The sequence below is a fragment of the Grammomys surdaster genome, unplaced genomic scaffold (assembly GCF_004785775.1).
Source record: "Grammomys surdaster isolate TR1022 unplaced genomic scaffold, NIH_TR_1.0 66, whole genome shotgun sequence".
NCBI lineage: Eukaryota > Metazoa > Chordata > Mammalia > Rodentia > Muridae > Grammomys > Grammomys surdaster.
In genome coordinates this window covers 1877817-1890444 of record NW_021604568.1, presented here as the reverse complement: position 1 = coordinate 1890444, position 12628 = coordinate 1877817, and the positions used below count along the sequence as shown (strand labels likewise).

The 12628-nt window shown below is 46.1% G+C and overlaps 1 protein-coding gene across 1 annotated transcript in view; it reads right to left on the bottom strand.

Annotated features, from left to right (window-relative positions):
• Positions 1–12628, bottom strand: part of Hoga1 (4-hydroxy-2-oxoglutarate aldolase 1) — a 28504-nt gene that overhangs the window by 7551 nt on the left and 8325 nt on the right. Inside the window, exons 2-6 of the mRNA XM_028775690.1 lie at positions 6555–6683; positions 6274–6401; positions 5453–5587; positions 5106–5202; positions 3083–3216 (exon numbers count right to left, since the gene is read on the bottom strand). Coding sequence (XP_028631523.1) covers positions 3083–3216; positions 5106–5202; positions 5453–5587; positions 6274–6401; positions 6555–6683 — 623 coding nt within the window. The remainder of the gene's footprint in view (positions 1–3082; positions 3217–5105; positions 5203–5452; positions 5588–6273; positions 6402–6554; positions 6684–12628) is intronic.

The following is a 12628-nucleotide window of genomic DNA, read 5'->3' as shown; positions in this document are numbered from 1 at the left end:
TATATATATATATACATACATATATATGTATGTATATATATATATATACATATATTCTACAAAAATTCAGAGCAAGCATTATACTTGTGAAAGACTGAGAGCTTTCACTTTGAGAACAGGAACCAGGGATTTTATTCAACCTAGCACAGGAAGTCGTGGTCAGTGCAGAAAGGTAAAAAAAGCAAGTAAATGACACTAGTCAAAATGAACACAATTAGTGGCTGGAGAGATGGCTCAGCGGTTAAGAGCACTGACTGCTCTTCCAGAGGTCCTGAGTTCAATTCCCAGCAACCACTTGGTGGCTCACAACCATCTGTAATGAGATCCGATGCCCTCTTCTGGTGTGTCTGAGGACAGATACAATGTATTCATATACTTAGATAAATAAATAAATAACACAATTAAGTCGTCATATGCATACATGATATGATGCCTATGTGTAGATGATATGACATCTATGTGTACATGATATAACATCTATCTGTAGATGATATGAAGTCTACGTAGAGCATCCCAAAGAATCTACAAATGACAAGAAATCCCTTCTAGAACTACCGAGTGAGTTCAGCAAAGTTACAGGAGGTTAAGATAGTTAAAAATCAGCTATAGGGCTGGGAAATTAGCTCAGTGATATGGCAAATTTTCTAGCATGCTTGAGGCCCTGGGTTTCATTGTCATCATACATGCTACCCACGTACGTGCACACATACACACACACATACACAGAGCAAGAGAGTTGTGTTTCTAAGTACTAGAATAATAGCAATTAATATACACATAGTGAAATTAAAATGGAATTTCACTTGCCCCTCCCCAAAAAAACATGAAGTAGCTGGATGTGGTGATGTATTCCTTTAATCCCAGAACTTGGAAAGCAGAAATAGGCAGATCGCCGAGGGTAACAGGACAGCCAGGGCTACGTACTGAAACATAGGTATACATTTTCAAACTATGTAAAGAACTTCTTTGGAAAAAAAAAACCTACAAAACACTGAAAACAAAGAAGATTCCAATGGGTAGAGAAAGCACCGTGTTTAAGGAGAACGTGGACGGAGAGCACTGCCTCCCAGACTGGTCTACAGATTAGCGCTTCCTAGCAAGAGAGTTTTGTAGCTATAGACGAGATTATTCTAAAATTAATATGGAAAGACAAGGGAACCAATTACCTAAAGCGATACTGAGGAAGAAGAAACCAGAAGGAAGCAGCCTGTTAAAAGGCACTGAACCCCTTCTACTGTAGCACAGGGCAGCCACAGACACACAGATCAATGGAGAGAACAGAGAACCCAGAAATAGACTCTTACACATCTTCCCCACTGGTTTTTGACAAAGGTAGAAAGGGCAGTTCAATGGAGGAAAGAAAGCTTTCTCAACAAACGGCTTTGGAAGCACTGGATATCCATTAAAAAAAAAAAAAAAAAAGGAACCTTGGCCAAAGTCTCAGACTTTACACAAATATTAACTCAAAATGGGTCACAAGCTTTTACAACATAACTATAGAACTTTTAGGAAACAAAGTAGGAGAATATATTTAGCAACTAGAGCTGAACAAAGACTTCTTAGACTTGATATTGATAGTATGATTCAAGGAAGAAAATTGACTTCATCAAAAATCTCTTTTTCGGGGCTGGAGAGATGGCTCAGCGGTTAAGAGCACTGACTGCTCTTCCAGAGGTCCTGAGTTCAAATCCCAGCAACCACATGGTGGCTCACAACCATCCATAATGAGATTGGATGCCCTCTTCTGGTGTGTCTGAAGACAGCTACAGTTCACTCATAAATAAAATAAATAAATAAATCTTTAAAAAAAAAAAAAAAAATCTCTTTTTCCCCCCAAATTTAAAACTAAAATTTTGGTCAATTTAAAAATTGATCAAAATCATGTAAAGAAAATGAAAAAGACAACCTAAAGTCTAGGGGAAAATATTTGTAAACACATATCTAACAAAGGACTAGTGTGTAGCTCTTCAAAATTTAACAGTTAAGAAAGACATTCATGCCGGGCAGTGGTGGTGCACGCCTTTAATCCCAGCACTTGGGAGGCAGAGGCAGGCAGATTTCTGAGTTCAAGAGTTCGAGGCTAGCCTGGTCTACAGAGTGAGTTCCAGGACAGCCAGAGAAACCCTGTCTCGAAAAACCAAAAAAAAAAAAGAAAGAAAGAAAGAAAGAAAGAAAGAAAGAGAAAGAAAGAAAGACATTCACTCAGAAAATGGTAAGGAGACAAGGCAGGGCTGCAGTTGGGAAACAGCACAGGTCTGGCTTGTGTGAAACTTGGGTATGATTTCCAGCCCCAGAAAGAAAAAAGAAAATGGGCTCAGGACAGAAGCAGATAACTAAGTGAAGGACTGCAACAAGCAAATGCGTGAAAAGATGGTCAATGCCCTTAGCCGCACGTTACTGCCCAGCTATCAAAAGAGAAATAAGACAGTACAACATGCATGCTGGTGGACACACACACATTCACAACTTAGGCTGAGGCAGGAGGATCTCAAGAGCCAGCAAGTTCAAATCCAGCCTGGGCAAACACAGTGAGACTCCATTTCAAATAAAATAAGAATATGCATTTTTTTTTCAGTTTGCTTCAGATTTTGAAATAGCTTTGATCTAGATCAGCCTTCCCTGCTAAGTCCTCCTTGACCTTCCCACCCTCCAAAAGAACTAGAAACCAGGGTCTGAACTGCAGAGTACCTTATTCTGACAGCTTTTCTGGAAAATCAAAGTATTTCCAGGTCTCCCCTGCCAGTCACTCTGACTTCTGGGCCCTGTACAGGCCAGGCTGCACTGTCCTAGGCTTTAAATCTCTAGGTATAACCCCAGAGTTACTGATGTTGCCATCTCTTGGGACACTTGTTTCAGTGCATGCTCAGGCAAAGACTGCCGCTACATTCAAAAGGGTTGGACATTTAACTAGCCTACGTGGGAATGCCAATGAATTCCAAAGCCTGAGAACCAACAGAGCTCACTCTCTCTGCAATCAGTTTCCTGGGGGAGGCTTTAGGGACACTGGGACATTCTCTATGTGGGCATTCTGAGGGGGAAGGATTGAACAGGGACCCTGTGCCCGTACAGGCTGGGAGCTCACCGCAGTGTTGGGCTCGATGAGGCGGTGCTGTAGTTTCTGGGCAGCCTCCCACTGCCCTGTGAGGCAGAGTCTCTCCAGCTGGCACACCTGGGCCCCCAACACATTGGCCAGGCCACATATGCCCCCAACAGCTCCTGCCCAAAGGAGACACAAGAACATCATCAGGGAGGGCCACCTGCCATACAGTCTCAAACCCTGGGCCCTGGTATAACCTTTACATCTAGGGGACACAGGACATAGATTTCTATAATCTTTGGACATGTTCTGTGTGTCCAGAATATGTATTTCCAGAGGCAAAGACTCCTATGTGTTCAAAACGAGAGGTCTGCATGCCAGGTGCTATTCAAAGCCAACCACAGCCCTTTTCCTGCCTCCTGCCCACCATGTCCCCACAATAGGATCTTGACATCTTAGAGGCTGAGGAACTGGGAACTGGAGTTCTGAAGTCTCACTCCTCCAGTTAACTGGTAGTGAGGAGAGAACGTTTGGACATGGGGTCAGGAGCCTGGGCATCTCCTCCCCTTTGCTTCGTGATGTGAAAATCAGCCTTTGATGGTGATTCTACGACATGTTAAGAGTGACCCTAAGCATAGCGGCTCAGGACTGGAAGGAAGACAGTTGGGAATGGGCCAGTATGTTTGCTAGTTGTAAGATACACACTATGCGGCCAGGGAGAGGGTTCTGTGGGTAAGAGATGCTTACAAGTTAAACCTGATGACCCAAGTTCAATCCTCAGGACTTAAGCGGTAGGAAAGAAACATCTTCTCAAGTTGTCCTTTAGCTTCCACATACATGCTATTAGGCATGTGTACCCTCATACATACATATGCATGCAAAATAACTAAGATATAATTTTGAGCCGGGTGGTGGTGGCGCATGCCTTTAATCCCTTTAAGCACTTGGGAGGCAGAGGCAGGTAGATCTCTGAGTTCAAGGCCAGCCTGGTCTATAGATAGAGTCCCAGGACAGCTAGGACTACACAGAGAAATCTGTCTGGAAACAAAACAAAACAAAACAAAAATCTTAAAAATTTAACCTGAACAAATTTATTTAAAACCAAAAGATAGTTATAGACATGTATGGTGCTGCAGGCCTTTAATCCTAGCACTCAGGAAGCAGAGGCAGGTGGATCTCTGTGAGTTCAAAGGCCAGCTTGGGCAACATAGCAAGTTCTAAGATAACCAGGGCTACATAGAGAGACCTGTCTCAAAAAACAAATGAAAAAATACTTATGTGCTGGGCACCATGGCAGATGGAGCTGGCGGCCTTCTAACCCTCACCAGACCACTTCGATTTTTAGGGTAAAAAGGCAGGCCCAGTGAGGGCTGGTGTCTTGAGTGAATAAATGGCATTGTTGAAGAAACCCCAACTCAGTTGCCCCCACCTCCAGAGTCTGTGCCTTCCCTATCTGGATTCTCAGGAAAGAGCTACAAATGCCCCATCCCACTCCCTCTACTTCAGAGACTATAGGGCGGTAAAGGGTAAGTGTCCAAAGAGAGTAAAGGAAACCACTATTGTCTCCCACAGTCTGGAAAATCTCAGTTCTCAGGCCGCTGATGCTTCTGTTCCTCGGCTCTAACCCCCAGGGCTGAATCCTGCTTGAACCCAAAGGCTGGCTCTCAAAACAGACAAGAGCAGTTCATCTCGGTGGCATTGCTAGGAAGCTGGTCTGAAGAGAGAATGATCAGCTAGAGATCCCATCCCAACCCCCAGGTCCGACAGTTCACTCTGTCCCATGGATAGAAGTAGAGGAAAGCGGACTCCTGGCCTAGAGCAGAGGCCTGAGACCTCTGCTCTGAGAATGATTTACAGGGTGAGATTAGAGGAGTTAATTTTGTCATCTAAGCATGGAATTGGGACTTTACCAACTGCAGGCATCCCCACAGGCCAGCACTGTCCTCATACACCCACCCAAAAGGGTCAAGTCTAAGCACCCAGAGTTGAGACAACTGTTTCCTGCAGACCCAGATGCCTAGGTGCATCCTGGTTAGTCAGGGTAGTTCAAGAACCACAGGAGGCTTACCCACAGCATAGCTGGCCAGGAGGAAGCCAACTGACCCAGCCAACACCTGGAAATCCTGCTTGCTGGTCTTGTGAACAATGAGCCCAATCCTGGTCACCTGTAGCAGTAAATGTGTCATGAGAACTGAGCCCAGAACCAACAGCCTGGATGGGCTGGGCATGTGCTGTCAAAATACAGCCCAGTACCCAAAGAGATGCCCTCAAGTTCAGGCAGTGCCTTGGGGAGCCCACCCAACGAGCAGGAGCCTGGGGACTGACAAGGCCTCAGAGCTGCTCTGGGTTAGAAGCTGCCATGCTGGGATCAGTGAAAGGGAAGGAGGTTCCAGTGTGGGAGCCGCAGCCACTCACATCTCCGCCACTGTCCTTCAAGCCAATGATATTCGGGTGCTGAGACAATGTAACCACGGCATCCATAGGCAGTTCTAGCCCTGTGTTGGCTGGGACACTGTACAACACCACAGGGATTGGAGAAAGATCAGCAACCTGTGGGCCCAGAGAAAAAGGAGGAGAAGGCAACTGTCTGGGTCTGAAGGGCTGCAGCCTCACCCTTACAGGCCCTGGACTGGGTTGCTGTGCAGGGCTAAGTGGAAGGTCTGCCTCCTGAAGTGTGGGTACCAATGACGGGTCGCAAGTTTCTGAGTGCCGTCGGCACATCAGGTGCAGCTCGAAGCTATGTATGTTGCAGACCTCGTGTGACCCTGAAGAAGCACACAAGGCAGGTGCCATTATTCTCCCTGTTTTTTTTTTTTTTTTAAAAGATTTATTTTATTATCTTTAATCATGGGTATATCCACATGAGTGCTGGTGCCCTCAAAGGTCAGAGGTCGATCCCCCAGAGCTGGCATTGTTGTATGTGGTCGCAAGCCACCCAACTTGGATGCCGGGAATTGAAGTTAGGTCCTCTGTAGGAGCACTATGCACTCTTAACTATGGAGCCGTCTCTCGAGCTCCTAGTCTCCCTGTTTTAAAGGAAAGGAATCTGATAGAAAGAGGTTAGGTAAATGGTCTACTGTCACACAGTTGGTACATGATGGCATCATACCTACGTCCTAGAGTGACTATTAACATGACATATGCTCTCCACTCCTAGCTTCTCCTTAGGTACCGCCTCCATCTCTGTCAATCTCTTGGTCCCTGGCTTCCAGTCCACGCCCACCACTCCCACCTACCTTGGTGTAGTGGTGAATGAGGGCAGCGCTGCTCATGCGGCCGCGATAGTAACAAGGGGTCACCACCATGGCGGCATCGGCACCCACCTGAGCCATGCTGACAGTCATCTCTACCGTGGCTTGCGTGGCTGCAGTGAGGGAGACGGGAGAAGGCAAGCAAAGCAGGCCTCAGTGTATCTCAGCAGTGGCAAAACAGACAGAACCCATCCCTAGGGCCAAGGAGCCTGGATTCCTGCCCCCACAGCCCAGCAACCCCAGGTCCCAAGGCATTGTGTCCTTACACTCGCAGCCAGAGCCGGCTATCAGGAGCTTGTCCTTGGGTATGGCCTGGCGCACGCGGCTAACCACCTCCAGGCGCTCAAGGCTGGTCAGGAATGGAAACTCTCCAGTAGAGCCCTGGACCACGAAGCCTGCAACACAGCCCCATCAGTGTATGGTACCCATTCTTACCCTTTCAAAAACATCAGGATGCTGATATATTGCACAGTGTTCAGGGTTCCCTTCCCACCACACCCTTCCCATCCCTATTCAGCCATAAACAGAGGGTTCTCAACAGATGCACAGCAGTTTAAGTGAAACATTTTAATTATACCAGAAAGAATAGTCCATAACTTACACTCTGCCCACGATCCCAGCGCCCATGACAACCCTTCCACTACCTTCCCTTGGGCTTTCTGCCCCAACTCAGGTTTATTGCTCTTTTTCACGTCTTTCTACACTTGCAATAAAAAGTGTATAAAAATTGATATTTTGTGAACACAAAAAATAAGATTATACGTCAAAGAAATGGCTCACCCTCCTGTTTTATTTTATTAACCATTTGTTTGAGAGATTTCTGACATATTTCACTTACAGGTGTGAACGTTTTTGTTTCTTTGAAAGCCAAGCAGAACTGATACCCTTGACAGAACCCGAGAGGAATGAGTGTTAGCAGAATCACTTCCTCTTGTGTTTTTCCGTTTGCTTTCTTTTCCTTTTTTTCTCTTCTCCCATGCCTGTGATGGTTAATCTCAATTGTCAGTTTTATCGCCCAGAAGACAGGTTTCTGGGCATATCTATGAGAGATTATTTTCATTAGGCTATTTGGTTTTTTTTTGTTTTTTTGTTTGTTTGTTTGTTTTGTTTTTTGAGACAGGGTTTCTCTTTCAGCCCTGGCTGTCCTGGAACTCACTCTGTAGACCAGGCTGGCCTCAAACTCAGAAATCCGCCTGCCTCTGCCTCCCAAGTGCTGGGATTAAAGGCGTGCTCCACCACTGCCTGGCATCATTAGGCTATTTGGAGAGGGCTGACCAGCCCACTGTGGGCAGCACCATTCCCTAGGTTAGGATTCTGGATCATATAAAGAGGATAAAGTGAGCTGAGCACACAGTCACTACTCTCTGCTTTTTGATTGTGGGTGCAATGTGACCCCCTTGCTTCAAGCTCTTGCTTTTGTGATGCTCACCCCTCTGAGATGGAGTCGAACCTTAAACATTGCGCCAAAACAAACCCTTTCTCCCTTAAATGGCTCTCCTCAGTGTGACGTCTCAAACCTCTGACAAACGGTGGCTGAGATGTCTAACACACCAAAAGCAGACCTGGCTGCCAGCTTCTCCCAGCATCCCCCGGTCTCTATCTGTTACAGGTGATGGCTGGCATACCCGCCCTCTACCCGCATCTCTTCAGCCCTTACCCCAGAGGCTCTTCCCTTTACTATCAAAGTCCAGCCATTTGATTGCCTGCCCCCCTTCTTCTTCTTTCCTTCTTGGCTACTCTCTGCTCTCCTCACGTGGCTCAGGATCATGTCCACTCTGGACTCTCCCAGATGTCTCTACCTCTGGCTCTGCTCCCCCTTTTATCTACAACTATCTTTCCCCTCTTCCATCACTCCTAGGAGCAGTCCTTTTCTTTTCTTTTCTTTCCTTTCCTTTTTCCTTCCCTTCTTTTTCCTTTCCTTTCCTTTTCTTTCCTTTCCTTTCCTTTCCTTTTCTTTCCTTTCCTTTCCTTCCTTTCTTCTTTCTTTCTTTCTTTCTTTCTTTCTTTATTCCTTTCTTTATTCCTTTCCTTTCTCCTCCATCTCCTCCTCTTCCTCTTCTTCCTCCTCTTCCTCCCCCTCCTTCTTCTTTCTTCATTCAGTCAGGTTATTTTATTTTATCAGTATTAGGAAAGGTAACTAAAACAATGTCCTTGCACAAAATCAAACACCCTCCCTTCCCCTCAAAAAAAAAAAAAAAAAAAAGACCAAAACCCAAAACCCACACCATATCTGTAGTCCCAGCACCTGTTATATGCAAAGTAGAGAACCAAGAATCCATGGCCAGCCTGGGGGACATGGGATACTCTGTCTCAAAGAATAAAAATCGTAAGTAGTGCACAATTACAGGTCACCGGGATTTTAAATAGATATTTTGTAGAAGAAAGGGGCAGTAAAGCCGGGAGCAGTATTAGCACACAAAAGCCACACCATACAGCCCTGTGCAATAAGCCATAATGTTAACAGAGCGTCCCAGCAGTCACCGGAGAGTAAGAAGCAAAGCTGCTGCCCTGGAGAAACACAGAGTTTCCTGGCACTGAGACGAAGAGAGAGTGTGTTCCTGTGAGTCAGCCTGTAGGGAACACAGCGTGATGGCCACACGACTTCATACCACACACCTTCTCCGTGTTTACTGAAGTCTTAGGTGCCACTGAGAGAGCTGCCAGGAGCTTTGTTGAAACTAAAAGGCTTTGGCTTCAGCTAAATCACATCCTGAGGTCTGTTCTTCAGGCCCAGGAAGGTAGAACCTTTTGTTTTACTTCTTCCTGCCAACGCCCCACCCCTTTGAAGAAGCTGCCCATCCTAGTGAGAGCTCCCGTTTAGCCAGCCCTGGACCAATCCTCAACCATTTCAAGACAGATCTTGTTAGCTCTGTTTAGTTGCCATAGCTATCTATCTGCTACCTCAAGAGGTGACAGGCTTATATTGTGGTCCCGAACCTGGCCACAGTCACTCCCAAGTTACTCTTCCTCTGGTAAACAGTTCCAGAAACCCCTGGGTTCCATAGGCAGATCTCAAGGCAGGACGGTAGGGTGTGATGCTCTGGGAGGCAGCAGCAGGCTCCATATTCCAGTCTCAGTGGCATAGCCTTCCGCCTACAGCCCCCTGCCTCTGGAATCAGGCACTAGACCTACATCTGGGGTGTTACAGAGTTGTTTTAAAGGCCCAGCTAGGAAAATGTCCCAGAAAGTATTTTGATGTCTGGGATATCAGAAAAAAAAAAAAAGAAAAAGCCCCTCCTTCACCCTGGCCACACATCCAACCTGAGGTTCCAATGCATTTGCATCTATATCTGGAGAGGCTCAGCACCAAGGACCCTATGAGGAGAGCAACGGCAAAGCAAAGGGTAGGATGGTTGGAGCACAGACTCTTTAAGTCGGAAAAACCAGGACCAGCTCTCAGGGTGGCTCTCCCACCAACTAAGGGCTTGAGGAAACGGCCACCAAGCGTGGAGGCACACTCCTAAGACCCTAGCTCTCAGAAGGCCAAGGCACGAGGAGTATGAATACAAGCCAGTCTGGGGATACATAGAGAGATCCTATTTCAAAATTATAATTTCTGGGCTGGAGAGATGGCTCAGTAGTTAAGAGCACTGACTGCTCTTCCAGAGGTCCTGAGTTCAATTCCCAGCAACCAGATGGTGGCTCACAACCATCTGTAACGGAATCTGATGCCCTCTTGTGGTGTGTCTGAAGACAGCTACAGTGTGCTCATATAAATAAAAATAAATACATCTTTAAAAAGATATAATTTCCAAGGAAAGTGGGCAAAGGGAGCAGGTTGGAGACATGGTTCATTGGTTAAGAACACTTGCTGTTCTTCCTGAGAACCCAGGTCTCACGTGAGGCAGTACATAACTGCCTGTGATTCCATCTCTAGGAATCCAGTACCCTCTTCCAGTCCCTGCAGACAGACAGACAGACAAACGCACACACACACACCACACATGACAGACACACATACATAAATACATAATTTTTTTTAAACAAAGAGAAAATGTCAGCCTGGCGGTGGTGGCACACGCCTTTAATCCCAGCACTTGGGAGGCAGAGGCAGGCAGATTTCTGAGTTCGAGAGTTCGAGAGTTCGAGAGTTCGAGGCTAGCCTGGTCTACAGAGTGAGTTCCAGGACAGCCAGGGCTACACAGAGAAACCCTATCTCGAAAAAAAAAAAAAAGAGAGAGAGAAAATGTCTTAACCAAACTTTAGTCTCCTTAACTGAAAAACAGAAATATTGGTATTTCAAACAGGGAAGTTAAAATGAGATAGTCTTTGTAAAGCACCTATACCAGAGCCTCAGGCTTAGTGGGCATTAGGTACAAGACTTTTGGAGTTAGAAGTTCACCTTAAACCAGGAGTATGGCTGAGCTGGAAGGAGCACCTCACCTCCTGTCCCCCTGAGCAGGAGGAGTCCCTCTCATTGGAGCTGGTTGCTCAAGAGGGTGAGGCTGCTGAGTGGAGCTGGGACTGCACAGGAGACCTGGTGATTTACTGTGGTCAACAGGAGACACAGTGTCTCACAGAACAGGCAACCTTGGTTACTGTCATGGCTCCTTGGTGCTTCATCATCTCTTCTTCCTCTAAAGTACCACCCAGGGACCCCTCTGTGGGTCTCTGGACTCTGAGCCTTTCTCCTCTGAGTTGTCCTCCCCAGTCCTTTATCGTGTTTCCTGTTGTATGCTCACATGCAAAGAGATGCTTGGAGCCCTTCAACCATGCCAACAGACCAGGTAAGCGTTCTCGCTCTGGCCTCTTCTACAAAACAAGAAGGGACAGCTGACAGACTCCAAAGTCCCCCTCTGCTCTGGGTTCCACAGTCACCCTTCTGGCTTTCTCTCTAGCCTTCACCAAACTCTTAATGTCCCCTGTCCATCAAGACAAGGGAAGAGTGTATATTAGAGACCACTTGCTTGGTTTGTGTGTGGCCCTAGAATTCCTAAGAAGCACAGAAGCAAACCTGTCAGGGTTCTCTCCCATCTACAACACACTGACATTCTCCCGCCTCAGCATCTTTGTTCATGGTATGACTATCTGCCTCGACCCCAGCAGAGATACCTCAAAAATTCAAGAGCTGTCAGGTGTCTCAAATCCCTGTCCCCCTGGGCCCTGCAGCCCACAGTGCTGCCCCACTGTGTGTTGTTCTTGCTTACCCTGGAATCATTCAGTCAGGGACAGTAGCCCTGTTCATGATGTCCAATACAGACTCTCTGAGGTGGGTGTTGATAATTTTCGGTATAAATTAATGGAACTTATGCTTGTATGTTTAGTCAATTTCAGATGTTAAATTTCACCACTCTCTTGTTTTTTATGCAAGTTCTCAGCCTTCAATACTTTCCTCTGTGTTTGACCTCTGTGTATTTCTTTTTTCTTTTTCTTTTTTTTTTGGGGGGGGGGGCCGAGACAGGGTTTCTCTGTGCAGCCCTGGCTGTCCTGGAACTCACTCTGTAGACCAGGCTGGCCTCAAACTCAGAAACCCACCTGCCTCTGCCTCCCAAGTGCTGGGATTAAAGGCGTGCGCCACCACCGCCCGGCATATTTATTTTTTCAAATAAAGTGTATTTGTGTCTGTGCGTAGCTGTGTATGTACAGGTCAACATGTGTACACATGTGGGGGGGAAGGGGGAGGGGAAGGGGAGGGGAGGGGGAGGGATAGGGAAGGGGGAGGGGGAGAGAGAGAGGGAGAGAGAGAGAGAGAGAGAAAATCTCAATTGTAGTTTCTGTCCATCCTGTTCTCTGAGACAGTCTTTCCCTAGCCTGGAGCACACTAAGTTAGTGACAGCAGCTGGCCAGAAAGCCCCAGAGATCCACCCATCTCTGCCTCCTCATTTCAAACTTTTATGAAATATTTAAAATATGCAATTATAAGGCATTCCTTTCTTGGAACCCCTCATTTGGAGGAATTCTTTCTCAGTTTTTCTAAGTTTGTGTTTATTCTGCTGAAAATAATGTAAATTAAAATTCAAGCACATTTGGGGCAGTGGTTTAGCAGTTAAAAAGCTATTGTCATCTTGATAAAAGCTGCTGACCTGAGTTAAACCCCTGGAACCCACACAGAGGTGGAAATAAAGAAATGACTCCATAAAGCTGCTCTCTGATCTCTATACATATGTATCATGTGCCAACAGTAAATTTTAAAAATTTAAAATTTAATTCATACAGATTCACACTAGGAATGTCCAGAAAATAAAACTACTTCCCATCTGAACTCCATAAAAACCAACTGACCACATTTAAGGTGTTTATGAACTTGGCTATTCTCAGTGATTTGCCCCAGAGGTCTAAGGCCCATACACCAACTGGTAACCTCCCTGGCAAATTTGTAACAGATTCAGATCTATGTCAA